The sequence below is a fragment of the Cariama cristata genome, unplaced genomic scaffold, assembly GCF_000690535.1.
Source record: "Cariama cristata isolate BGI_N322 unplaced genomic scaffold, ASM69053v1 scaffold13219, whole genome shotgun sequence".
In the NCBI taxonomy this organism is placed as follows: domain Eukaryota; kingdom Metazoa; phylum Chordata; class Aves; order Cariamiformes; family Cariamidae; genus Cariama; species Cariama cristata.
Window position 1 is genome coordinate 3,646 of NW_009635349.1, and position 25,756 is coordinate 29,401.

A 25,756-nucleotide genomic window follows, 5' to 3' on the forward strand; every position below is an offset into this window, starting at 1 on the left:
ATGAGCATAGCGTTCAAATTGTGCTTGGGAGTGCCTTCGAAGAAAGACTGGGTTCCGATCACTCTGTATCCTTGTGACAAGGCTAGTGAACTTCAGCGATGGGAATGCAGAAACGAGACTCTTTTTGCAATCCAAGGGGAAGATTTGTTTTTCAACTATGGAAACAGACAGGAAAGGAATATTATGCTGTACAAGGGATCTGGTTTATGGAGCAGGTGGAAAGTCTACGGAACCACAGACGATTTGTGTTCTCGAGGCTATGAAGGTAAAGTTCTGTAAATTAATTTCTGTATTTCAAACTCATTTCTATGCATATCTAATGAAAATATTTGGAAGCATAGGAGAATTTCCTTTGTCTTGTTAATGATCAGTGAGTGTGACTTCTGGAGAAATCAGCAATACTTGAGTGTGTATTTTATGCTCTTTGAGGGGTTCATTTTGCTTTTTGGTCAAAGTTGTCAAAATTCTGATAGATAATTAACCATACACCATAGTGATTCATTTGGAGAGGGGGAAAAAGTCTATGGTTATTCAGAACTTGTGTATAATTATTACACAACAGTTGATGATAGCTTTTACTATTCACATGTGTACAGAAAGATGTAGTGTAAGGTATAGTCTGTTGATTATGTTTTTTTTTTTCCTTAGGAAGTGAATACTAATTATGCTGTAAGGATTTTGTTAATTCTTGGTATCTTCAGCTCTAGTATATTGAAGATACCTTCTTAGGTGTTTGAAGTAGGTCTCAGAGTTGATGCTGAAGTGTTAGACAAAGAAACAAGATATTTTAAATAGTTACATTTGAAAAAGTTATGTATGATACCTATATACCTATATCCATATATTTATGATAAGTATCTGGGAGTATGTTTGGCTTCCCATTTAGTATTCTTTGATAAACAGAAATGGTCACAGAAGGAGGTATGGATGCATTTTCTGTGGTTTACACAGTGGCTGATTATAGTACTCGTCCTTGGTCTAAAGCCAGAATAAAAGAACCCTAGCAAAGCAAATTATGTGAAAGGAGGCAGGGGGGAAGACTGCGTGAAGGCCTGTCATTCCTTCCTACTTTGTTTTCTAGCAGCTCTGTGAGACAGTGACCATGATATGTCGCCTCTCTAGTAGTCCCTGTCAGGTAGTGTTCCTCTGCATGTCCTCCTGTCAATGCATGTACATTATATGTGCACTCATAGAAAATTGCTTTAGTTACTTTGGTAAGTTTCATTGAGTCAGATTTCTGATGAAACGAAAATTATCTTTAGATGCCAATGGAAATTTTATTTGGGCATAGTATATTGGAGTCACTCTGTGGTATGTATATTTAAAGTTTATATGTACATGCTCTTCCCTGTCTAAAATGGTCAGCAGTTGAGTGGATTATTGGCACAAGAATCAGCAGTTGTTTGTTCTTTTTTAAAAAAATGGTAAACTATGTGGATTTTATGCTTTTGATTGTTATACATGTAAAAATTAGCACAGGAATATACTTGTCTTGACTCAGTCAGTTCCAGTCAGTGGTCTCCTTAAGCAAAAAATTTGTTTCATTGTGGACGTGGGTATCAGCTTAGACCTAGAGAGCAAAACTATCAATGTCTCTTTTCTAGTGCAGTTTATATACTAAGTTAGCAAGCTCCACTTGCTATGCTATGCCATAATATGATCATTAAGCTGAACTGGTATATATCCCATGGTTATTGCTACTTATACATTTTTAAATTGTTGTGTCTCCTTAGATACCTACACAGTGAAAGGAAATGCCAATGGAGCACCTTGTGTATTCCCTTTTAAGTTTGGTGATAAATGGTACGCTGACTGCACAGATGCTGGCAGATCAGATGGCTGGTTCTGGTGTGGAACCACTTCAGACTTTGATGTTGACAAGTTATATGGATTTTGCCCATTGAAATGTAAGTTTTGTGTGTTCATGTTTCTGCTGTGCTGTTATTCAGCTGCCTGGAAATACTGGTGTCCTTATCATGTGCTTTACTGTACAAAATACAGTTGGAAATGGTGTGTTTTTCTGTCTCCATTCAGTTCCTTTTAGGAATTACTTAAATATGCAAATATTGGGCCTAGCATAAAAAAAAATATAAATTGATCAACTACATCCAGGTGAAAGTGTGTTAATCATGGGCTGGAATCTGTAATCACACCATTTACTTAAATAGAAAGTTAATTAGATGTAAAGATGTTTCATTAGTATATGCAAAGGCCATGTCGAAATTTGTGCAGCAGAATTGGAAGCTAGAATGTAGCTTAACTGAAAATTAAGACCACTTTGTAGAATGAGTTGTCTTTTAAGCATGGAGGAGCTTACATGAACTTTTTGCTAAGTCCCAGTATTTCCCAAATCTGTGTGCTATGTTGTAATTCTGAATTTAAAATCAATGAGAAGTATTTATGTTCTAAATTCCCTGGTTTGTATATAGTTAGAGTTTCAACTGTACTATTATGAATATACAGAACCTTATTTATAAATGTTGATATTAGTTTAAGCAGATTGGAGTAATATGCCTGTATGTATTTGAATTCTTTTAAATTTGAATAAAGTTTTTCTGAACTTCTGTAAAATATGTACTAAATATTTTGTCTGCAAGCTGCTTCTTTTTCTGTCATGCTGAGAAAGGTAGCGCTTCTTCCTCTCTTCTTCTTTATTATTGTGTTTTGCTGTAAAGCTCCAGCTGACCACAGTCAGAGCTAAGGAGAAAAATGTCTTTCCTTTGATGTGAGAAAAACAGTTTGGGTTGATCTTAACTGTCTTGATCGTGAAGTATCAGTGTCCTTGCCTGATCTCCATGAATGTTGCAATCCTTACTTCAGACAAATAAAAATTGCATTTTTTTCCTATATCAGTATTATTTTCAAGATATTAAAACATGTTGGGAATATCAATCCCATTAATACAACATAGGTAAGATCAACTTAAGAATGCTACCTGTCTAGCATTCTTTGAGTACAGCAAATAGGAGACATCATTAAAGTTTTGTTTAATTCTTTGGCATAATTCAAGGAAATCCATTCAGATGGCTGTGATTGTTTTTGGAAAAAGTTGGTTTATGCTGATTGCCTGCATGTTTCCTTCCTGATTCTTCAGTAGTGGCTATAAAATATTCAAGTTTGGGTCATATATTTTAATGAGAGACAGGCTGTGGTAGCAGAAGTTTTAGTCAGCCCTATGAAAGAGGAATGCACTGCATGAGAGAGTGATAAGTTAATAAATTTTACCACCGCCTTTAAGCATAGAATGTTGAAGTCTTTGCATTTTAAAGTTTATTTATGAAGATTAAAGTGTTTGTTGTTTCTTGAACTGTCTGGGGGAGCAAAGGTGCCTATATGAAAATATATGATGCAAACTGTTACAGCTGTTCGTACTGGGGCCTGGACATACAGTGAAATTATCATGATTGAACCAGTCACTTCTTTTCATTGGGAGCAAAACCAGCTCAAATGTTCTCCAAAATGAAGAGGGCATAAGACTATAGTTATAACAGTTATTATACTAAATAGAGGTGTAGAAATTTGACCAGTGGAGGTAACTTAACTGTGAGTATGACCCTTTAGTTGGTGCTTTAAAAAGATGCTGATACAGTGACAGTAGAAACTTAAAACCCACAGGAAGAAACTGAGAACTGTTGCTGCATCAGACAATTTTTACTAGCCTGGGAAATACTGGTTCTTTACAGGTTACACTGTGTCTTTTTGAGCTGTCTGTTGCACTGCAATGTAAGAGTACCTGTTGGGGAAGAAAGCAGGTTGCACAGGGTAAGACCGTTGGGAGAGCGAGTCATATGGTGTGCCTATGGCTTTACTCAAGTGGGCGAAAGTCCACTGAGGACCCTTTTTTTGACAGATCAAAGAGCTAGGATTTCTGTGACAAGTTTAGAAAGCCTTATAAGTGATGCATAAAACTTGCAGCTGACTAGTAAGAAAACAAAAAGTACAGAGAATAAGGAAATATTTAGATATTCTTAGTCTGGTATGTTAATTATTGAGCAAATCTACATCCTTATATTCATTCACAAATACTGAATTTATTTTTATGACAGGCTTTTTTCCCATGGTGGTGTTTTGAGATGTTTTGAAGGGCTTTTCATTGTGGTTTGATGTCTGTTTCAAAATGCCTGGTGAATTGGTAGTCTGAGTTACATAGGACTAATTGTGTTGTTTCTTCTGCTTTACCTGGAACTCATAGTCTGACTTTGGACCTCTTAAATTAATCTAGGCAAAAGAAATAGAGGAACACTTTAGGAAAAGAGTGAAGATAAGCATGTGAAGGAAGTTTAGTATAATTCAGACTTTTCTACTATTGACAGCATTGTATCTTCATATACTATGCTATGAATTCACATAAACTGTAATGTCTTTATTATGAGATTTCTTCCCTACTGTATGCTCAGAGAGGAAGCAATGGCAGTTATTTTATAGACTATCTAACAAGATTTATATTCAGTTTTTGTTTGTCATGATTCTATTCATGCGGTTTCCAAGGATATTGGACTGAGACTCCAACTTGCTTTGGATGGATAACTAAACAAACAAGAACACTTTATTGTTACTGCTAGTCAAAGGCCAGATTTCAGCTTGCAATTTTGAAATTAAAATCTCTCAATATTCTTCCATTTTCTAATTCATGATAACTATGTTGACATTTTTTTTAATTATAAATGTCATGAATGTCTGCATTGGTTGGGACTTAATGCCTTTCCTATAAGCTTGAACTTGTCCATCCAGGGCTATACCTGAAATTCAATGCATTTTTGGTCTGCTTTGCTTTGCAAGACAGAACTTTCAAAGACACGAGCGAAATCTTCTGACTTACTATATTGTACTTCCAGGTTTTTGATAGTAATTGTAGTGGAAATAGCTAGTTCTCACTAATTTCAGTGTATAAAAAGAATGCATACTGAATTCACCTGTGTAGGGATAAGGTTCAGCTTTTTTAGTCTGTTTCTGGTTATGTACAAGGGACAAGTGTGGTTTAACATTAATTTAGTTTAGAAGTTAAAATATATCATTCCAGAAAAGTGATTCATCATCTGGTTTCTCTGGGAATACTGAGCTTTAAACAATAGCATATCTGTTTTCCAAAATCCTGCTCTTTGAAGGTGTTTAACCTCATAGAACTCAAATATCTTAAAGACAAATTTTCCAAGGTTCAGAAATTAACTTTACTTTTATGTAAAACCAAAGGTCTACAGGACAGCACCATATGCAAATCAGTTATAAATTATGAAACTGGGAGTGTGAGGTGGAAGGCTGGATGAATGCCTGAGACTTGTTTACCTCTTACTCTGTAATAATTGTACAAGATTTATAAACCCCTTTCTATCAAGTCAGAGCCAGTTGTATTTACTGAATTATAGATTTTACTATTTTTGCAATCCCCATTTTATCCCAGGTTTGTGCTTGTGTACAGGAATTTATGATCTTGTAGAACATAGTGTAGTGAAGAAATTTTGCTTTCTGGTAGTCATAAAATTTGGACAGAAGGTGGTTTGTGGATAAAGATAATGGGATGAAAGTTCCTGTTTTTAGCCAAATGTCATTATTACAGTAGATTATATATATATATATTATTTTTTTTAAATAAGGATAATTTGAAAAGAAACACTTCTTATTATCTATAGATTATCAGATTTAATACAGGAAAATGTGGAACTGGTTACTGACCTGCTGACATTTAACATGTATCATCCTTTGTCTTCAGTTTTGTTTATTGTACTCTTTTCCTCTTACTTGCACACTTAAGTTTTCTGAGCTCTATTAATTAGGAAAAGGAAAAGACCTCTTTCTCTCAAATTTTTCACAGCTTGCAACTTGAGAAACTCTGGTACAGGCTGCAGAAATTTCAGTCGTTTTCCCATTGTCAGCAGACATACGGTGACTTCTGCTATGTTCTGCTTTTGTCATGCAATTTTAATCTCTTTGTGTGATATTTAGCTCAATGTTGGGTCGTCCTATAGGTTCCATTTTTAGCAGAGCAAGATTCCACTGTTTTCTGTTGCTTATGGTGGGGATTCAATTGAGAAAAGCCAGGAGAGACTGCAGCAGTGTAAGGAGTGTGGTACCTTCTGGGGCCACTTCTAAAAAAAAAAGACATTTTCACTGGTTTGACATTGCCAAAATGTGCTAAGTTCAGGTATTCAAGGAGATCACAGTCAGATCATGTGGCAGAGAAGAAAGCGTGATGATATGTCAGTTACATGCATAAGACAAATCAAGAATTGCAGGAAAGTGTGAGATGGATGCTGATAATTTAAGTTTTGCATTCAGTGCTTGGATCTGATTACCTCTATCACAGTAAGAAAATCCGTAGCCACTTTACATAGTACCCAAAATTAGTAAAAAAAAATAGCTGGCATCACTCTCAAAGTTTTTAGTGGTTTTCTCCACAGTGACAAACCAACTCTTCTAGCATGACTTTAGTAGTTTATCTTCTACTTGAAACAGCAGCTTTGTTATACCAGAGAAAATGGTGACCTTGTTTCATTACCTGTGTACTGTCCAACACAGCTGTCATGGTTTAGCTCTGCCCTGGATTTACTAACACATTAGAGAGCCTCAGGACTCCTTTCAAACCAATTGTCTATAGCAGTGTTTAGGCTTTGTGTATTTTTGCTACACAATTTAATCTATATTTTTTATGGCTCTGTCTTCATGATCAGTTACAACATTTCTTTTTCTCCCTACAGTTAATAGTATTGATCTGTTGTGGAATACAGATCCTTTAACAAATGTCCAGTACCAGATAAACTCTGAGGCAGCTCTGAAATGGCACCAGGCAAGAAAAAGCTGTCAACAACAGAAGGCAGAGTTATTAAGCATTACAGAGTTGCATGAACAAACATACCTGACAGGTAGGGTAATATTATCTATGATTTTTTTAAAAAGTACATTATTGTAATAGTGACACTTACATAGCATGTTCCGTCTTGAAAATGGATGTTTGTTCAATTCTGATAATTAGTAGATTATAATCGTTATCTTGAATGATTCAGCTGGAAAAGTCTGACAGATAATTATTATTTTATCCTGAGCGACTATTGCCAGAAACTTACAGCAACATAAAAAATACAGAAATTAGTGCAAGCAATAAAGAATGAATATTGCAGGAAAATGCAAAATAGTTTGTAAACAAAAGGTGCAGATACCAAGGTTGCATCCTTCTCGTGCTCTACTTGTTGTGTGTACTAGTCAGCATTTTTGACCCATCTCATTAAAGCTGTTGCATCATCAATATGCGCTAAAATATGAAAGAAAGAAAAAGAACTAACAAAGGACTCACAAATAGCTTGTTTTATTTTCAATCTCCTTCAATGTTTTTTGAAGTAATTTCCAGACTTCTTTGAGAAAACTGTCTCCTGAATTTGTACTTGAATGTATTTACAGTCTACGATGAGAGTCTCCTCTTTATTACCTTCTTAGCCTGTATACACACATGAAATAGTGCACTAATTCACCTGTTAAATAGATCAGAAACTATTTTGAATATGTTACATCAGGTGGAAGATAAACTAATCTATGCCATAAACTATATGTTGTACTATGTAAGTTGATAGAATCAGAGAATTCAAGAATGGTTTGGGTTGGAAGGGACATGTAGAGGTCACCTAGTCCAACCCCACAGACACAAGCAGGGACATCTTTCACTCAGATTACTCAAAGCCCCATCTAACCTGACCTTGAACACTTCTAATGATGAGGATCCACAACTTCTCTGGGCAACCTGTTCCAGAGCCTCACCACCCTCATCGTAAAAAATTTTTCATTATGTCCGATCTAAATCTACTGTCTTTCATTTTAAAACCATTGCCCCTTGTCCTGTCACTACAGGCCCGAGTAAAAAGTTGCTCACCATCTTTCTTATAAGGCCCCTTTATATATTGACAGGCTGTGATAAGATCTCTCCAGAGCCTTCACTTCTCCAGGCTGAACAACCCCAACTCTCTCAGCCATTCTTCACAGGAGGGATGTTTCAACCCTCTGATGAATTTTAGTGCCCTCCTCTGGACCTGCTCTAACAAGACATGTCTGTCTTGTACTGGGGACCTGAGAAGTGGATGCAGTACCCCATGTGAAGTAGGGAGGGAGAACCACCTCCCTCGACCTGCTGGCCACGCTTCTTTGGATGCAGCCCCGGATACCGTTGGCTTTCTGGGCTGCAAGAGCACATTGCTGGGCCATGTCCAGCTTTTCATCCACCGCTACCCCCAAGTCTTCCTCTGCAGGGCTGTTCTCAATCTCTCCATCCCCCAGTCCATATTGATATTGGGGATTGCCCCGACCAAGGTGCAGGACCTTGCACTTGGCCTTGCTGAACTTCGTGAGGTTCACATGGGCCTACTCCTCAAGTCTGTCAAAGACCCTCTGGATGCCTTCCCTTCCCTCAAGCAAACCAACCGCACCACTCCACTTGGTGTCGTCTGCGAACTTCCTGAGGGGGTACTCAGTCTCCCTGTCTGTGTAATTGATGCAGATATTTAATAGTATCAGTCCCAATACAGACCCTAGAAGGACACCACTTGTTACTGGTTTGCATTTGGACATTGCGCCGTTGACTCTAACTGTTTGGATACAGACATCCAACCAATTGCTTATCTGTCTAATAGTCCATCCATCAAATCCATATTTCTCCCATTCAGAGGAAGGATAAATATATTTTTAATGCTATAAATGGTCTGTTCTGTCTAAACTTTTATTTTCAATTTAAGGATTTGATCAAAACATGGTTTGTGTTTTTTTTTTTTTTTTTTTTTTTTTTTTTTAAACTGAATGTGATGAAATTATTGAAACTGATGCTCAAGGGAGCAGCCTGGCACTAACATACAGGAATGAGTTATTACTAGGTGCGTTTTGATTGCAAACTAGTAGATATGGCTGCCAAATGTATGTGAAAATCAGTTTTCCATTCTACAGCTACCCTGGCAGTACCAGGTTTTCCTGTCATCCTCAGTTCTTGATTGTCTTAACCACAACTTGTTTGTATAGGAGTACTGGAACACATTAATGTGTTGGTGCCAAATCAGGCTCTGCTATTACATTTCAGTCCTTCCAGTGCTTAACTAACCCTGCTTTTAACGTTGCCATGCATCAAGTGCTGCCCATAATCATGGTGTCAAAGACAACCAAAATATACAGAGCAAAATTACATACTGGCACGATGCCATTGGTAGAAGCAGAAATAATACATATTGCACAATGATTTTCTGTGAGCTATGCAGAAATACATTTAATTCAAAGAAATCAGTGGTCATCCAGCTGAGCTTCCAAGTCTTATACAAAAGGCAGAGATAGAAAGTTGATCAATAATGACTATAAATAATGCTAGAGGATTCAGAAAGTACGTAAGCATGATGTTTCTAGGTGCTTTTCAGAACTAGAGCAATAAGTTGGAACTGATTTTGGAAGGCTGACTTATCTTTGGTTAAAGAAGTGAAATCAGATGAATTTGAAAAATGTACAAGATGTGCTGTTAAAAAGATGGTATTTGGAATGATTGTATTTTAATGTAGCTTGATAAAATGTGAACAGTTTTTTTACTTTACAATATTTTGTAAATTTGAAACTCACTTGTTAATTTCATTGGAAGGGAAAATACACAATAGGAAACTATTCACATTTCATTTTAGAAAACTGGTTTTTGGTTTTGTGACCTTTTGTGCTACTTTATCAATTTCATATTTTATAATTCTGGAAAAAAACTATTTGTTTCATATTTCTGATCATTGGTTTACAAAGAACATGCGGAAGTGTCATTTTGTCTTCTATTGTAATAAAATCCTCCACACCTAAAAGTATGAAAACCGTAAAACTAAAGCAACCCATGTAAGATGACATGTTTTGCAGGTTTAGTATAGCCATCTTAACCGAAAGGTTGAAAGTTGTTAAAACTTGTACCAGGGAAAAGCAGAAGTAGACAGTTTAGCTAGAATTCAGCTCTTAAAGTTTGAGAAAGTGTTTGCTCTTGCTGTGCACTTCCAGTATCTCTCTTTGTCTCTGTTACCTAGGTTTGACTGGCAGATTGAGTTCTGCTCTCTGGTTTGGTCTTAACAGTTTGAATTTCAACAGTGGATGGCAATGGGTTGGTGGTTCTCCTTTTCGATACTTAAATTGGGTTCCAGGTAAGGTTAAACATATTGCTAATCCATTTAAAAGGCAAAAATTTGGTCATCATGTAACATATTTCTTTTCTAACACTCTATTCTCCTGCAATTATTGAACTTGTTTGATGTTGAAAGATTCTAACTGTGGTTATAAACACTGTGAGTAGCAACCCTTAACCTAGGAATACACACTCAGCTTATTTTATTATTCACAATGGAAATGGTAGCCTCAAAATCCAGAGGCAAGTTTTAAAAATCATCTATTTACACTTCATTTGTATATCTTCTTAATTTACTTTATTTCTATATGAATACAGAATAAAATTAATGGCATAGGTGTCTTCATTTGTGAGATTAGACTGGTCAGTGTATGTTTTTGTTTGTTTGTTTGTTTTTAAAATTCCATTCCTTTCCAATTTGTTTTGGTTATTTACTTTAGATTTTCATTTTCATTGCGGATTAACAAACCCATGGTGGTAACATGTGTCAAACTGACCGTGTTAGGCTAGTCTACTCTGAAGCAAACCCAGCTATTTGCACCTGTAGTTGCGATGTTGAACTCTGGTGCCATTAATAAAACGCTAGTCTCTATGCCATCTGTATTCACAGTAGAGAAGAGGTGCTTTTCTGCTTTACTATTCAGAGTACCTATGTTAAGGTGTCTTTTCACAGGACCCTTGTTCCCTTACACTGGCTATTCAGGAAGCCTTTGCAGATTAATTTAAAGTAGATGTCTGAAGTTATGCATTGTAATACTCTTCTTTATCTTCACTGAGCATGTCACATACTTAATCTGCAGTAGCTATGAACACACAGTCCACCATATCACCCAGTGGCTTCCTTGTGTAGACAAGGCCAAAAGTACACTTTAGGTGGACAAATTTCTTGACTAGGTAAGCTTTGAAGAGTGAATTGAATGATTTTATAAATAGCTCTCCAATGGAGTGCGCACAGAAGGTGAACAGATGGGCTGAACTGCAAGTTGCTGTGGAGGTATTTATAGGCCTGTCATCCAAGAGGATCTCCATGTAATGAAGAATGGGGGAAAACTGATTGTGAGGTGGAGCCAAAGCAGCAAGGGGAGCTGTTCATGGTTGCTAAAACTACAGACAACACTCATTTGTCCTGTAAAGAATTAATGGGTTTTGGTGTAACCAAAATGGGCTCCATTTACCTTTAACTCCTTATGCTCCTTAATTTCATTCAAAGATAATACTCTTCAGTCTGTATAACCTATTTTATATTTGTGCTATCTCCTTCATGACTTTACTTTGGTCAGCCTACCTGTATCTCATCCCCATTACCCTGGATGTTCAAAACCTGGCTGTTCATCCACTAGTATATTTTAAAAGAATTTGTGGAAGCTTCATATTCTTCCATCTCATTAGCCCTAAATAAATAACAGAAAGACAAAGGGAACTAAGTTATCAACACTGAAACTAAAATTATACAGGTTAGGCATTTGGGAGAGCTAACTGCCAACAGCTGAAATTTTTTTGTGCGTTAAAACAATTTAAATTTGTGTTTTTGAAGTAAGCATATCTTTTTCTCCTGTGGCAAGAAGATACAAGATGACTGAAAGTATAACACTAACTGTAATCTAAGGTACTGAAATCATAATGGTATAAGAAAATTTTCAGTCAACAATCTTGCACACTAAAAAATATTGTTTCACTGTGTTTATTGCTGAGCAGTACTGATGCTTGCTTGTCATATGGTATAGTGGCATGTGTTCAGAAATGGAAGAAAATCCATATTGAGTTTAATCACACTAGATCAGATCTTGAAAAGTTCATCTGGTTTATTGGAGAAATTTGTTCTGTTCTACAGGTTCTAATTTTATTCTAGATGTTTCCGTTAGTGTTAATGCTAATATTCAACTGAAAATATCCAAATATCCTGCTATTGTTGTGTTGTTTAGAGAAGTGGATAAGAAGTTCACATTACCAAAATAATTACTTATAATTTTTCTGTCTTTACTATTATAAGCACAGAATTTGACTAACTTACTGAACTGTTTTTTCACCTAAAGATTGTGCTCTGGAGTTTAGAATTTCTTGCTTTAGAAAAGGAGAAAAAAACCCCAAACCACAAAATAAATAGGTGCACTGTAATACGTTCCATCAAGACTTTGAACCTGTGAAGAGGCTATTGAATTGTGAACTGGGTAAATATCTCAACTTGTGGTGGCTGTGAAAAAGCAAGTTTAAGGAAATGAACTGTCCCATTCAGTCTAAAGGACTGTGGAGAATCACGATTGTCTATATGTTAATGTATCTTGTAATTAAAGCACGGAACAGATTGGAATGTGAGAGAAACTGGAAAGGTAACCATGATGTGGTTGTACTTTGTTGTTGTTGTTGAGGTTTTCTTTTGTATTTTTTTTAAAGGACATCCCTCTCCAGAACCTGGAAAAATCTGTGCAGCATTAAATCCTGGCAAAGGTGCTAAGTGGGAGAATCGGGAATGTGATCAGAAACTGGGCTATATTTGTAAACGAGGAAATACTACTTTAGAATCTTTCATTATTCCTACAGGTAGGCTTGGTAATAAATCCTCAACAAGTTATTAATGGCCAGTGGTTTTTATCTGTAATTCTAATAAGTATTTGTTATTGCACATGGTAAAACCAAGCAAAGGTCTCTGCAGACTGTGGCTTGAGCAAGATTCTCTGTAAAAGTGAACAGTGTGTACTTCCTTTTTGTTCTGGCCTCCATACTTCCTGTGTAGTAATCTTTCTGCAGTAGCTTTGAGTTCTAAATTGCAGAAATGGTGGAGTTCTCTTTTCCAAAACTAAGCAGAACTGTCAGATTTTGTTCATAAAATAAAAAGAGAAATAATTTAATGCTTAAAAAGGTGATGTCGTCATCTAAAGCCCCATGTACTCAGTGAAACTAATCTGTTTCTTCTTGCTGTCCTTTTTACTACTTATGAAAGAGTAAGTTTGCCAGTGCAAGTTGGTAGTGGACTAGAAGAATTTTTTAGTATTCCTTTCAGAGAGTTAAATATTTTTTATATAGATACATATATTTATATCTAAATATAAATGTATTTATTTATATATAAAAAACTATTTAATTTATTTTTGAAATTATTTAAATTATATATATACAGACACATTTTCAGAAGAAATATAATTCTGGCTCTTGCCTAATGTACATATGAAAGGTAAATCAGGGATAAGTTTTCATAGCTTTATTTAGACCTGTTTCCTTATTGTGTCTCTGTGTACTATAAAAACCCTGTAACTTATTCCTTTATTTCATCACTCCTTCTTTCTGTTCTTTCCAAGATTCTTTCCCTTTCCAGGACATACAGGTATCTCCCAAATCCACTGACATTATTTTGTATAGGTTTTAGAAGCAGAAAACCAAACCATTACTGGATTTCCAGTCCATTTATTAATATGCATTATTGGCAAATCAAATGTTTTGGAAACTTAGTGTTTGACATTTGGCTTAAAAACCATGTCTTTTAGCATTTTTCTTGCTTTTGCCAATATATAACCAGTCCAGTCAAAACCTCTTAGAACACAGACCTCTGTCTAATTTGTTTTGCTTCACTGCTAGGAGAAAAAAAAACACGAGAAAAAGCTAGTGTCTCATTAATTAAATATTGAAATCATTATTTAATACTTAAATTAATGCTTCAGTATTGAATTCTAGCATATTTGTTGCCTTAGCAGAGACCTTCTGTGCATATTTTAATTGTTTCCTAAATGAAGATGTAAAGTCTTGTTAGTATTTGTATACAGCTGATAACCACATCGTTTGGTTTATGTAGGTTGTCTTAGATTGTTCAATTGGCTCCTACTCAGCTTTTCAGGTTTCATACATCAATTCTTAAACACTGATGCCTATAAATATACTGTCAATTCAATAATGGCTGCTCTTTCATTTAGATTTAAATTCAGTTCTGAGGCATCTAATGGCCATCTCTTTCTTATGCATTAGGCTTTTGATTCTCTCCACTGCTCCCGTGCCCAGTTTACCAGTAATTTGGAGGAAGAAGAGAAATAAGACAAAAGTTTTCAATTGTACAGAAATTGCTGGGCAAACATGGCGAAAGATTAACCAGAGATTGGCAGTGATTTACTTCATGAAATATTTTCCAAAATGTCCCATGGGCGGAAGTCATAAAAGGGATAAGCATACAATCATGCAAGGTGTTAAGTGCCCTCAACTTCTAATGATGTAAAGGAAAACTCATGGCCGATGATGTTTTCCTGACTAGGGCTCCTGAGTCAAGAAATAAATTAATTGCTAATTCGTGTATGGACTTAATTGTGCACTTAACATTAAACTCAGAGTCAATCCTTTGAAATTTTAACCCTAGAAGTTACAATTGAGTCTAACAAGGCAGTATGTGAGGACTGTGGGGTAGAAGAACACTTTACAACAGAATATAATCATACTTGTGTCCAAAACAAAGTAGAGAAAAATCTTTAGAGAATATTTATTTTTGTTGCAGATGGAGATTTTCACAAAGCCAACAGCTGTACATTTTTTTTTTTTTTGTAGCACAAGTGTTTTTTCCAGCAGGGGGCCACATCATTGTATACATCGAAGTGATATAGCACCTTAGGGCTTCAAAGCATTTGCCCTGTAATACAGCAAAGCGGATTGATAGAAACTTGTTAATTTCACCTGCAAAACTTGCTTATTTTTTAGCTTAATTTTCTAAGGACAGGCAATCTGTCTGTCTGCCTCCACCAGGTGACTGCTAAAATAGATTTCTTCCCAATCCAACAAGGTGCAGTGATCTTAAAGTATTGTTTCCAAATGTTTCATAAAACATTCAACTAGAGGAAATGCTCTTAGTGTCACCGTTGTGACTGCTGTGTGAGCTCTCTTTTATCAGACCACAGAGGATCGGTGTGAGAGGGAGAAATTTACCTGAATCAAGACACAAACTTCAGCTAGTGCTTTCACTCTTTTAGACTCCCAAGTCAATCACTGTGAGATCTTCAGACTTCAGGAAGCCAAGCTTACAGTTTACAAAAGTATTTGCTCTCTGTTTGAGGAATAACCATTCTACGCTTACAAACTTGATTTCTGTATCTTGATCTATTCCACAGTACATTCATAAGCTTTACATTTGGGATAACATTTTTTACACATTAATGTGATTTCGTTTTGTTATATCTTATTTGTTGTAATTTGCATTACTTCTCTTGTTAAGTCAAATGAAGTTCATGGAGTAGTACTTGTTTCCATTAGGATGAGAAAATAGATTGTATGGCTTTGATTTGCCACATATTTTTTAGAAAAGAAAAATAGAGAAGCTCAGAGTTAATTTTTGCTAAGTACTGGAAATTAAGAACTGAAGAGTTTCTCTTACTGAGAAATCCCCAGTTAGGTCATTCAATAAGACTTGCACCAAAGAAACTAGACTGTCAACTGCTTTTCTTGTTTTGCAGTCTGCAACAATTCCCTAGTGTTACTGGATTTACAAGCAAAATATTTTCCCACCCCGCCATAGCTGCTTTAGTGTTTACAGTAATAGTCACACAGCCTCCTCCAGTCTCAAAAAGAGACTCTTACAGGCTCACTGGGGAATAAATACTTTTCTGACTGTTTTTGTAGCCAGGTCTGTTCTATTCAGGGTTTGCAGTTTGCAGAAGGGTGCACTAAGTGTGTTGGAGGTGCATATATGCATAGATATTTTTTCAAAGCAATTCTCTGACTGTTGTAGCAAAGCACTGTAAAATGCATATGCTCAGAGCTGAGACCAAACATAGGACAAATTAGGCAGCTTTCTGAAGCATCAGACCAATCTCTACAACAGCGTTTACCACCTCTGTCATCTCTCGTTTCTGCCAACACCACCACGTACATTCAGTTTGGTTTTCTGGGATTCCCCCACTCTCTACTCCAGTTCTTCCTCTCCTATGGCAGGACTGACAGGGCTCTGACCAAGCACTGTGCCCCTTGTCCTGGAGTCAAAAAGTTCAGTTTTACTTAAACTTCATGAGAACATGCTAGCACTTTTTTCAGGCAGATGTGCAAACAGCAGACACTGTTTATAGCTGTGCTAGAAATTTATGTTTTCACACTAAGTATCTACCAATCATCAGCATATTCCAGTTGAAGCAGGATGTGCTTGCAACCTGAGCCTGACTGGTCATGACTTTGGATGCCTACTTAAATATTTCTACAGAATATACCTCAGTCATACACAAACACGTTGCTTCTCCTTCCCTGACATATACAAGTTTTTTGCCAACAGAATTTCTACAAACCTGCTGTCCTTGTTCTACTCTCTATATTGGTGTTTACTAAACCCGTCTGTTGATTGTAAATAAATGTTGCACGAATCATGATTTGTTTCTACAACAGCAACGTTCTGTCTATTATATGTTTGGGTGGCACTCCTCCCAAGGCTGAATTGTTTGCTGAACAGCAATGTGGTTGTTGGCAGTACTTTGGTGCTGTTCTGTTGAACTTTTAAAGCAAGTTTTAAGCATAAATCGTTTACTTTGACAGTAAAATTTTCTCAATGAATCTTTTAAAAAGGATTCCTAAAAGCAGTATTCTTACTTGGGTTCTCTCGTGATCCTGTAGAACCAGTTATCTTTTCTTTGCTAGTCTAGCAAATGGGGCTAATGCATAAAATGCCTAAGGTTTAGGGAAAAAAATTACCTTCATAAATATGTTTTGTAAGCCCAGGTTCTTAACATAGAACAATACAGTATGGAGCAGGAACAGAAATACTGAGAGGAGTGTAGAAAAATGATAAAGCACAGCTCTGCAAACCTTACCTTTTAGTATGTATGTATGTACATAAAAGTAAAAACTTTGGTTTATGGTAATTTTTAATTCTGCCTTTTCACAACATGCAAGCCATTGTTTGCAACTGTAGTGTTTTTAACAAAAAAAATCTGGAAGTTTCAAATTCCAGTCATGCATGCAGATTATTATCCCTGTAAATATTTTTTGGCTCTGCTGTTCTTCATGAAAAAAATACATGATTAATTTATTTGTTAAATCTTATGTGATTTTCAATCTTTAGTTAAGAATAGAATTCTGAAACTCTTCATGGTAATTTTTCTTTTCAGAGACTAATGTGCCTATTAGATGTCCTGATCAATGGATGTCATATGCTGGTCACTGTTACGTAATTCACAGGGACCCCAAAATATGGAAAGATGCCTTAACATCTTGCAGGAAAGAGGATGGAGATCTGGCGAGCATTCACAATGTTGAAGAGTACAGCTTTGTTATTTCTCAGCTTGGGTATCGTGAGTATTTTTTTACAATAACATATATATATTTACACTAAGAAAATAAAGAGTTTTGAATATGTCTTACCTATTAATAAAAGGAGGAGGCTGTTTAAAAAATAATGATCACAGGGTGCAGAAGGAGTTAAATTTTAAATTTAAAAAATCTGTGGAAGAAAAAAACCACAATGAGAGCAAGAAAATGAAACAAACTGTACCTTCACAGAAAAACTGCAGTCAATGATGTGAGTTGCATCAACCCCAAATTCCTGTTTCTTAGGGTCTGCTTCTACCTCCTTTTATACAGATTAAAACAATTTTCAACCTTTCAGAAGCTGGAAGGATTTATACTCTTCGTCTGCAAAGATCATAGAATCATAGAATCATTTGGGCTGGAAGGGACCTTTAGAGGTCATCTAGTCCTACCCCCCTGCGGTGAGCAGGTGAGCAGGACTTCTCCAACTGGATAAGGTTGCTCAGAGCCCCATCCAGCCTGACCTTGAATGCATCCAGGGATGGGGCTTCCACCACCTCTCTGGGCAACCTAGATAGATGAGGGGAAGCAAAGTCTATTGGTCAAAGACAATGTGGGAAGATCTGGGTCCTATAACCAGCACTGCCATGTCTTTATTTTTCAAGTCACACTGCTTGTGTTTCTTCTGAAAAAGGAAACTGCCTGTCCAAGTATGTGGATTCAGATGTGCCCCAAATTAAATATGGTACTTAGGTGCTTGGTTTCTGAGCTCATATTCGAGTTGTCGCAGAGCAAGTTAGGCTACAGCTGCCGTGTGCTTATTAAGGGAGATGCAATCATGCTGACGCTTAGGTAATTTTGTGGTTGCTATTGTTTTACATGAACTTGATTTTACATGTAGCATCAGTTGCTGCTTTTTGATGTCAGGAACATGTTCACACCTATCTATGCTTCTTTTGTAGTAACTGATCCTATGTGTGGTTTTAGTGCGAGGTAAGTGTGAGTCAGTTTATCTTTCACAGAAAGTGCAGTAAGCTGCTTTGAGCTGCAGTGTAACAGCAATCTTGGAGTGGCAATCCTTAAATAGCTGATATGATTTAGTTTTGTGTCCTAGCCAACTCCATGGTAACTTGTGCTTGTCCTCACATTCCTGAAAAAGTGATTTGTTGTTCTTTCATGAACAGCATAAAACTTTCACTCTTTCAAAGGAGATTATTAGAAAAGGTGAGACCTCTTGATGACACATTAAGACATTTGAAAGAAGTTAGGCTCTAAAGGAAATTAGTTGTATTTTCACCTTACTCCTTGGAAGTAGATTATTTCATGGCTTAATGCCTTCTCCAAAGACATTTCCTGAACTGGCTGTGCTGCATTGTTTTTGTAAAAGTGAATATTTCTGAAAGGTAAATAGTCCTGAAGGAAACCAGGCATCTCACATATGGCACAGTCACTGCAATGGACTATTTCGAAAGCATTCTTTTCAGAGGAGCAAAATTGGAACAACTAAAGAAGCCTTTTACGGCAGTTTATGACAGTATCAGATTACCTTGTTGTGGGTAGGTGGGTTCACCCAGTGGTGAACACACTGAGATGAGAACACATATATTGCAGTGCCTAGAAAATCTTGTCTGCATCAGAATTGTGCTATAATAAGTGCTGTGCAGGAAGAACAAAAGTCTGTCTTTGAGCCAAACAATTCATAGTCCCATGATAAAACAAAGGAAGAAGGGGTACAACAAGATTCGTATTGTCATAGTAGCTGAGCTTTTGTTGGCATCACGCACAAAGGAGAACTTTAGGGAGGAATATGAAGAAGAATAAAGAATTGCATTCTGGATGTTTGCATGGAAGTCCAGCATGTGATATGGTGCAAATATTGCTCAGTGCATGTCTGAGAGAGTGGGAAACAGCTTCTTTATAAGTGGCTGGGAAAGAAAAAAATCTTGGTATTTAGTCACTCAACTTTAGAGATGAATGGAAATCTCTATGACAGCATTTCTTCTTCAGAGGAGAAAATGTTATGTAGGAAAAGGCTTCACAGAGCTGTAAAAAGTCCCTCCCCAACTTTCTGGTAGGCCCCCTTTAGATACTGGAAGGCTGCTCTGAGGTCTCCCCAGAGCCTTCTCTTCTCCAGGCTGAACAACCCTAGCCCTCTGATCATCTTCATGTCCTTCTTGTGTTGTCACAGGAGAGTTTTAACTTGTGAGACTATCTAGGAAAACCTCCGTCAGAAATGTGTTAACCAGAAAGGATTGCCTTGGGGGCAATGACTTTTAACTGTTTTACAGGCACTTCTGCTGCAACAGAAAAGAAACAGTTCCAGTTCCATTGAGACACCCACTCCTGCAGCTGATGTCTTTTTGGGTGGGCTCACAATGCCAGGTTTAATTTCCATGGGTGATTTCATTGTCAAGCTGACTGTGATATGTCTGGAGAGAGGATGTTAGAGGAAGACTTGCAGAAGAAAGCAAGAGCTATGATAACAAATTGAACAGGAAAAACCTCTGAGTGCTGTAGGCAGGTTGTAGAAATGCGAGGTCATAAGCAGTGGAAAAAACTGTTAAAAAGTAGTCTCCCTATCATTTGTGAAAAATACTCATAATGAGTAAGTTCTAGCAACCAAGTAGTTCATACTTCGCTTGGAAAGACTGCTGTCTAAGGAAAGGACTGTGCATGTAGTTGGTCAGTATCATCTGAGTCACAGTGTTGTGGACAAAAGGAAACACCTGCTGCCTTTAGCACAGGGTAAGTGACGGACTATAAATAAATAATTAAATAATAATTTAAAATATGCCAATTGCACTGAACAAAGTCATAAAATCAGTTGTAGAGAGGAATACGTTTCGATGACTACAGACTTCAGACTGATTATAAATACCCAAATTTTTAATCCTCATTCATATAGTTTATTCAGAACAAAACTAGGTATGAACATTACAGTAACAAAGTGTTAGAGTGGAGGATTTTAAGGTAGGAGGAAAAGAGGAGGTAGCATTTTATTCAGGTGTTTATTCACACATTATTACAAGAGTTTTGAGCTGGAAAACAAGAATGAACCTAGTTGTGTTGCAACATAATGCAACAGAGAGTATTTTGGCTGTTTTAAACAAAGTTATACACTCTTAATGATATTGCCGCTGCAGTGAGTGGCCTTTCCTGATGACTGGAGTGGGTATATGAGGAATGGTCTGCCCTCTTTATGAAACAGAGAGCCTTAATTTCCTGTGACTGCCTTTTAAACTTCCTGAGAATAAATTATTGTCTGTTCCATGAAGATAAAAGTTCATGTCAAATAAAAGGACTATTATCAACCTTGTTAATTGTATGTTTTAGAGCCAGTTGATGAGCTATGGATTGGGTTGAATGACCTCAAGGTTCAGATGTATTTTGAATGGAGCGATGGGACACCTGTCACCTACACCAAGTGGCTTCCTGGAGAACCCACTCATGCAAACAACAGGCAAGAGGACTGCGTTGTTATGAAGGGAAAGGTAAAGTCATATAGCTATTGACTTAATTATCTTATAATTTCATTTATCGTTTGGGCTTTTTTCTATGCAAGAGCACAAAAGTATGAGATATTACTATTTGAAGCAGCCTAATTTAGAGTCTTATAGGTGTTACTTTTTTGAGGGAGGATCCCTGTTCAAGGTTGCCAGAAAGTTGTTTTTGTTGTCTTCCCAGAGAAGCAGGCAGGTGGCAGCTTTCCTTGAAGGCAACTGCCCCCCAAGATCCTTATTTATGGATTTCAGTTTGTGCATGCCAGCTTTTTTGAAGAAACTCTTCATTACACTGTGAAGCACATGGCCTTGTAAATGCTTTTCTTCAGGAAGCTACAAAGACATTATGAATATGTTTGGATTTTTTCTGCTTTGACTAAATATGGGATATACACCTACCTTAAAAAATTGCACTAGCAATTTTTAATGATGTTAGAGAGAAATAATGTCTTCAGAAGAAAACAGAAACCTTCATTTTCTTTTTCTAGGCAAAGTTATAAATCTCAGGCCTAGGTGGATTAGATGTTATGGTTGTATCTGCACTGTACATGAAAAGTTGTGAGAAAGGAGTTAGCAGTGGCATTAGTGGAAGCTTTTACTGAGTGACTGTACACCTACAACTAAAAGACTGCTTTGAAAAGGCTGCCTTTTGGAATATGGCAATGATTGATGACCTGGGTGTACTACCGGAGCTGAGATAATACCTGATATGAAAGTCAGTCTGCGTGTGATGTTGCAAAATGATATTTTTCCTCTTTGTGATAATTAGAAATATTGAACTTTCTTTGGGATTTACCTGTTCTGTTGGGAGGAAAAAGGTATTTACCCATACCAAAGGCATTTTCTAATTTTGCAAAATTGAAACTTGAGGGTTGTACTTTTGGCAAGCGCACTTATAAATTATAAAGGAGAACAGAAAAGTTTTTCCCAATTGGTCTGAACACTATACAGAGCTTGCCTCATAGGGCAAGCCCACACTCAAGCCCCAATAGGCCTAGTTTTCTAACTTGCTTCACTTAGGTGCTATCCTCAACAGCAACAGTGGCATGTATGCATGCAGCTGGTTCATGTGTCTTCATCATTCTGGTGCACAAATAGTGAAGCCCAGAAATTTAGATTGGGTGCAACAGGAAAGGGCTGAGCCAACTCTGCAGCTGGAAGAAGCTGTATGGGAGTTAGCAGGTGCAGCAGTAGAAGAAAAAGGGACAACATCATCAGTTCCTGGAAGGAATGAGGAAGAGAACTAGAACAGCATCCTTGAGAGAGAAAACTGCAGTACTATCCATGGAAGAGGCAAACCTGTATAGGGTACAGCATACTAACCTCCCAAAATTGGGCAGAGCTATGTGTATTTGTGGAGCTGTTCTCTGGCTGGGCCAAAGCTCAGATCTACAGTTTCATTGCTGTACGAGCTCAGCTGGGAGAAGGAACTCCATGTGCAGTCAGATGGGTCTGGAAAGTTAGAATTTGATGTGCATTTTAGTGAAGAGTTTTGCACTGGTCACAAGCATGGGTAAGATTATATTCTATTAAAAATTCTTCTGCATTGCGTTAGTGGCTGTGCTCTGGTGAGAAGAGTCTAAATGTATATTTCTTCCATGGCAACCAGGCCATGGTGCACATGGTATTGGAATAAACACATTTTTAAGGGTGTGAAGATTTTTGTGCTCCATTGTCTGTGCAGTGGCTATGCCAGTGCTGGTTGAGGAAGTAGTAGATTTTTTGTCTAACAGAATTATAGGGTCAGTCAGAGGAAGGCAGCTGAATGCTCAAATGTGAGGGTCAGTCATTTGAGATTGTAAATGGCGGTCGCTTCAAGAACTTTTATATTGGTCAAGGCTGGAGAACTTGCTCAGGAATGGGAGGTTTGCAAGACAACTGACCTTGATACATGTGCGTAGTAAGTTGCAAGGAACACATAGTTGAGGTTTTGTCTCATCTACCATCCTGTGCCCTTTAGCTACCTTCATCTGTTGATGTGAACTTTGGAGGTTTATAGTGTTGTACATGGAAGTATTGGTGCAGGAAATATTAGAGGAGGTTAGAGGTTGACAGGCATTTCATAATTTGGCTAGTATTTTAAAAGTTTTGTGTCTCTCTGAGGATCTGGATGGCATTTTCTGGCCAAGCCAAGTGTTACAGAATTTTGGGGAACTTTGATTCAGGTTCAAAATCTCTATTTGTGTACAGAAGCTGAGATCCACCAGATTCTAATTTTCTGCAAATCTAAGCAAATCACTCCTTGTGATAATTTGATTTTTAGCACCTGTTGCATTTCTCTAGGGAAGAGGCAGCTACCTTAGTTTCTCTTGCGAGTTTAGAGGAAGGACATGCCTGGTTAATTCCCTAAGACTTTAGGAAAAAGGTGAGGTAGGGAGAGATTGCAACTAGCCCTAGCAGTATCCTCAGGTGCAGGGCAGAAAAGCATGGTCTGGAGTAAATTCATGCCACTCTGCAATGCCAAGCCCTGAAAGAACCACTGTTGGTCTATCTAATATTTTTCTATCTAATATTTCCCCCCCCTTCTTGTGATTTTACCCCAGCTGACAACTGGGGTAAAATCACAAAAAACGCAGCCATCTCCAGAAAGCAGGACTCCATCATCCATAACAGTTACTTGGGAAGACAAATGCCGTAACTCTGAACGTCCCCCCATTCCTTCTTCCCCCAGCTTTTTATGTGAATGTGACTTCATATGATATGGAATATCTCTTTGATCAGTTGGGGTCAGCTGTCCTGGCTGTGTCCCCTCCCAGATTCTTGTGCACTCCCAGCCTACTCATTGGTAGGGTGGTGTGAGAAGCAGAAAAGACTCAGCACTAACAAAAACATCCCACTGTTTTCAGCACAAATCCAAAACATGGCCCCATGCTAGCTAGTATGAAGAAAATTAACCCTATCCCAACCAAAGCCAGCACACCCCTCCATGTGGTCATTCATTTAAACCTACTGGATAGGTAAATGGATGGAAAAATAGGAGTCATTCCTATTTGTCTCCTCACCCTACTTTGTATAGTCAGTAAAGTCCTGAAGTGTATGCTCAGACTGAGCCACTAGAACACACAAGCAGTTCAGTTACAAGGAGGCAAGAATGGTTACAGATACATGCAGTGGTGTGTGTTTGCTTGTATGTATCTAGGCAGATCTGTTAATAGAAGATGACCCAGGATTATAAAAAGGATCTAACACTTGGTTGAGTATTAAAATAATATTAATTCAACAGCCAGAGTCTCAAAACAATAAGATTTAGACTTGCTGGTCATGTCCTATGTGCCATGCTAAAAGTGGCAGCGTTCAGTGCACCTCCAAGGGTTTGCTTTTCAGAAAGGTAATAACCAAAGAAGGATTTAAGTCAATGGTGAATCAGCCCCAGTAGAAGTGAGGTTTGAATGAGGTTGGAATTAAGAATTGAACTGAGGTGTAGTTTCTGCTTCTTTTGAAGCTAGCAAAAATAATTAAATACTTTAAAGCATGAAGTACCTTTTTTTAAGACTAAATCCCACTTGACTGCAATGTTCTGTGCTTATGTTCAGGATGGATTTTGGGCAGACCATTCTTGTGAAAAGAAAATTGGCTACATCTGTAAAAGGAAACCCATGTCAGAAGCTCCTGTGGAAGAGGAAACTATTGACATGGGCTGCCAGAGAGTAAGTGAAGAAAAAGCTGTCTGGTCTGAATAGGCTGCTAGGAATGATTAAGAAGAGAAAAGGCCACCTAGATGACAGATAAAACAGGAAAGATGGGTTCTGTGTTGTCATGTTCAGAACAGTTGGCCTTCTCATTTCTATGGAAGATGGGATAGGTGATACATATGAATAAATCTAGGCTCTGACTGTCATTTGGCTCTTGATGCTCCCTTTCTTTTTACAGAACTTAAACCAAAACTCAAACCTGTAGTCCCTGCAGCCGGCCATTTTTCGTTGATTGGCATTCAAGCCTTCCTAAGACATTTACCTGTACAACCAGTTGCTCTTCAGCTCTGCCTACAATTTTCTTCAAAATTATTCACAGTAGGAAGGGCGGGCTTGTCTACATACTACTCTCAAGGCTTTGCTGTGGTCTCTGGCAGCACTCTCTACTCTGAAGAATTTGTTACGAGTGCCTGAGCAAAATTACTCCATTGTGCTCCTTCTGAACTGCCAGTGGATCTATTGTTTATTTGGTAATGCTCACCTTCTGGCAACAAAACACTCAGTAATTCCAAAAAACCTACTGTAATTTGTTATGTCATAGGGAATCTTACTGGGTTTTTGCCTTCCATGAAGAAATTGCCTTTTCTCCCAAGTCTGCTTTACACAGCTGCAGAGGAAGTCTTTGATGTTCATTCCCAGTATTTGCAAAGAGTACCTGGGAACCTTACAAATATTCAGCTGTTGGAGAAGATAAAGGGAGCCTAATGCTTACAGATGTTATCCTTGCCTAGAGAACTAAGTGCATGCTCGTAGAAAAAAGTCTCTCATAGTTGAGAAATTGAAAACTATCAGAAGAAAATTAGTGTGAATTACAGCTGATCGCAGCAACCCCTTCCTCTGTAAGCATATTCCTGAGTTAATGACATTGGAATGACAAAACATTAGAAGAGAGTATTAATATTAGTTAATAAAAACCAAACTGTTTGAGGTGTCATTCTCTTTCCAAAAAGCTAAGCTGAAATTTGCTTCTCAAGACCATTCTCATGATTGCACAATGCCTATGTGCTAGTTACAGTCCTATACAGAGCATTAAAGGTGCATAGCAAAGCCTGTCATGCCTTTGTAAGTGGAATGCACTGATTAAAAATTCATTATATGTGAAAAATTGTTTTATGAAACAGAATTTTAAATGTTTGGATCCTGCCTGTTTCCATTTGCTTTTTCAGTTCAGTTGTTCCTTTGTCTGATGGTTAGCTGACAGTGGTATAATTCAGTTTTCTTTTGTTCTTTTCTTTTCCTTTTCTTGTCTCCTTTTCTTTTCTTTT

At 37.4% G+C, this 25,756-nt stretch overlaps 1 protein-coding gene across 1 annotated transcript; it reads left to right on the forward strand.

Annotated features, from left to right (window-relative positions):
- Positions 1-24,446, forward strand: LOC104155674 (macrophage mannose receptor 1-like; the record flags this gene model as incomplete). The annotated part of the gene is made up of 8 exons (XM_009707515.1): positions 1-265; positions 1,734-1,907; positions 6,693-6,857; positions 10,008-10,121; positions 12,494-12,640; positions 17,161-17,343; positions 20,633-20,790; positions 24,333-24,446. Coding segments are annotated over exons 1-8 (1,320 nt in total), but the record flags the coding sequence as incomplete, so codon positions are not given.
- Between the last annotated feature and the right edge of the window lie 1,310 nt (positions 24,447-25,756).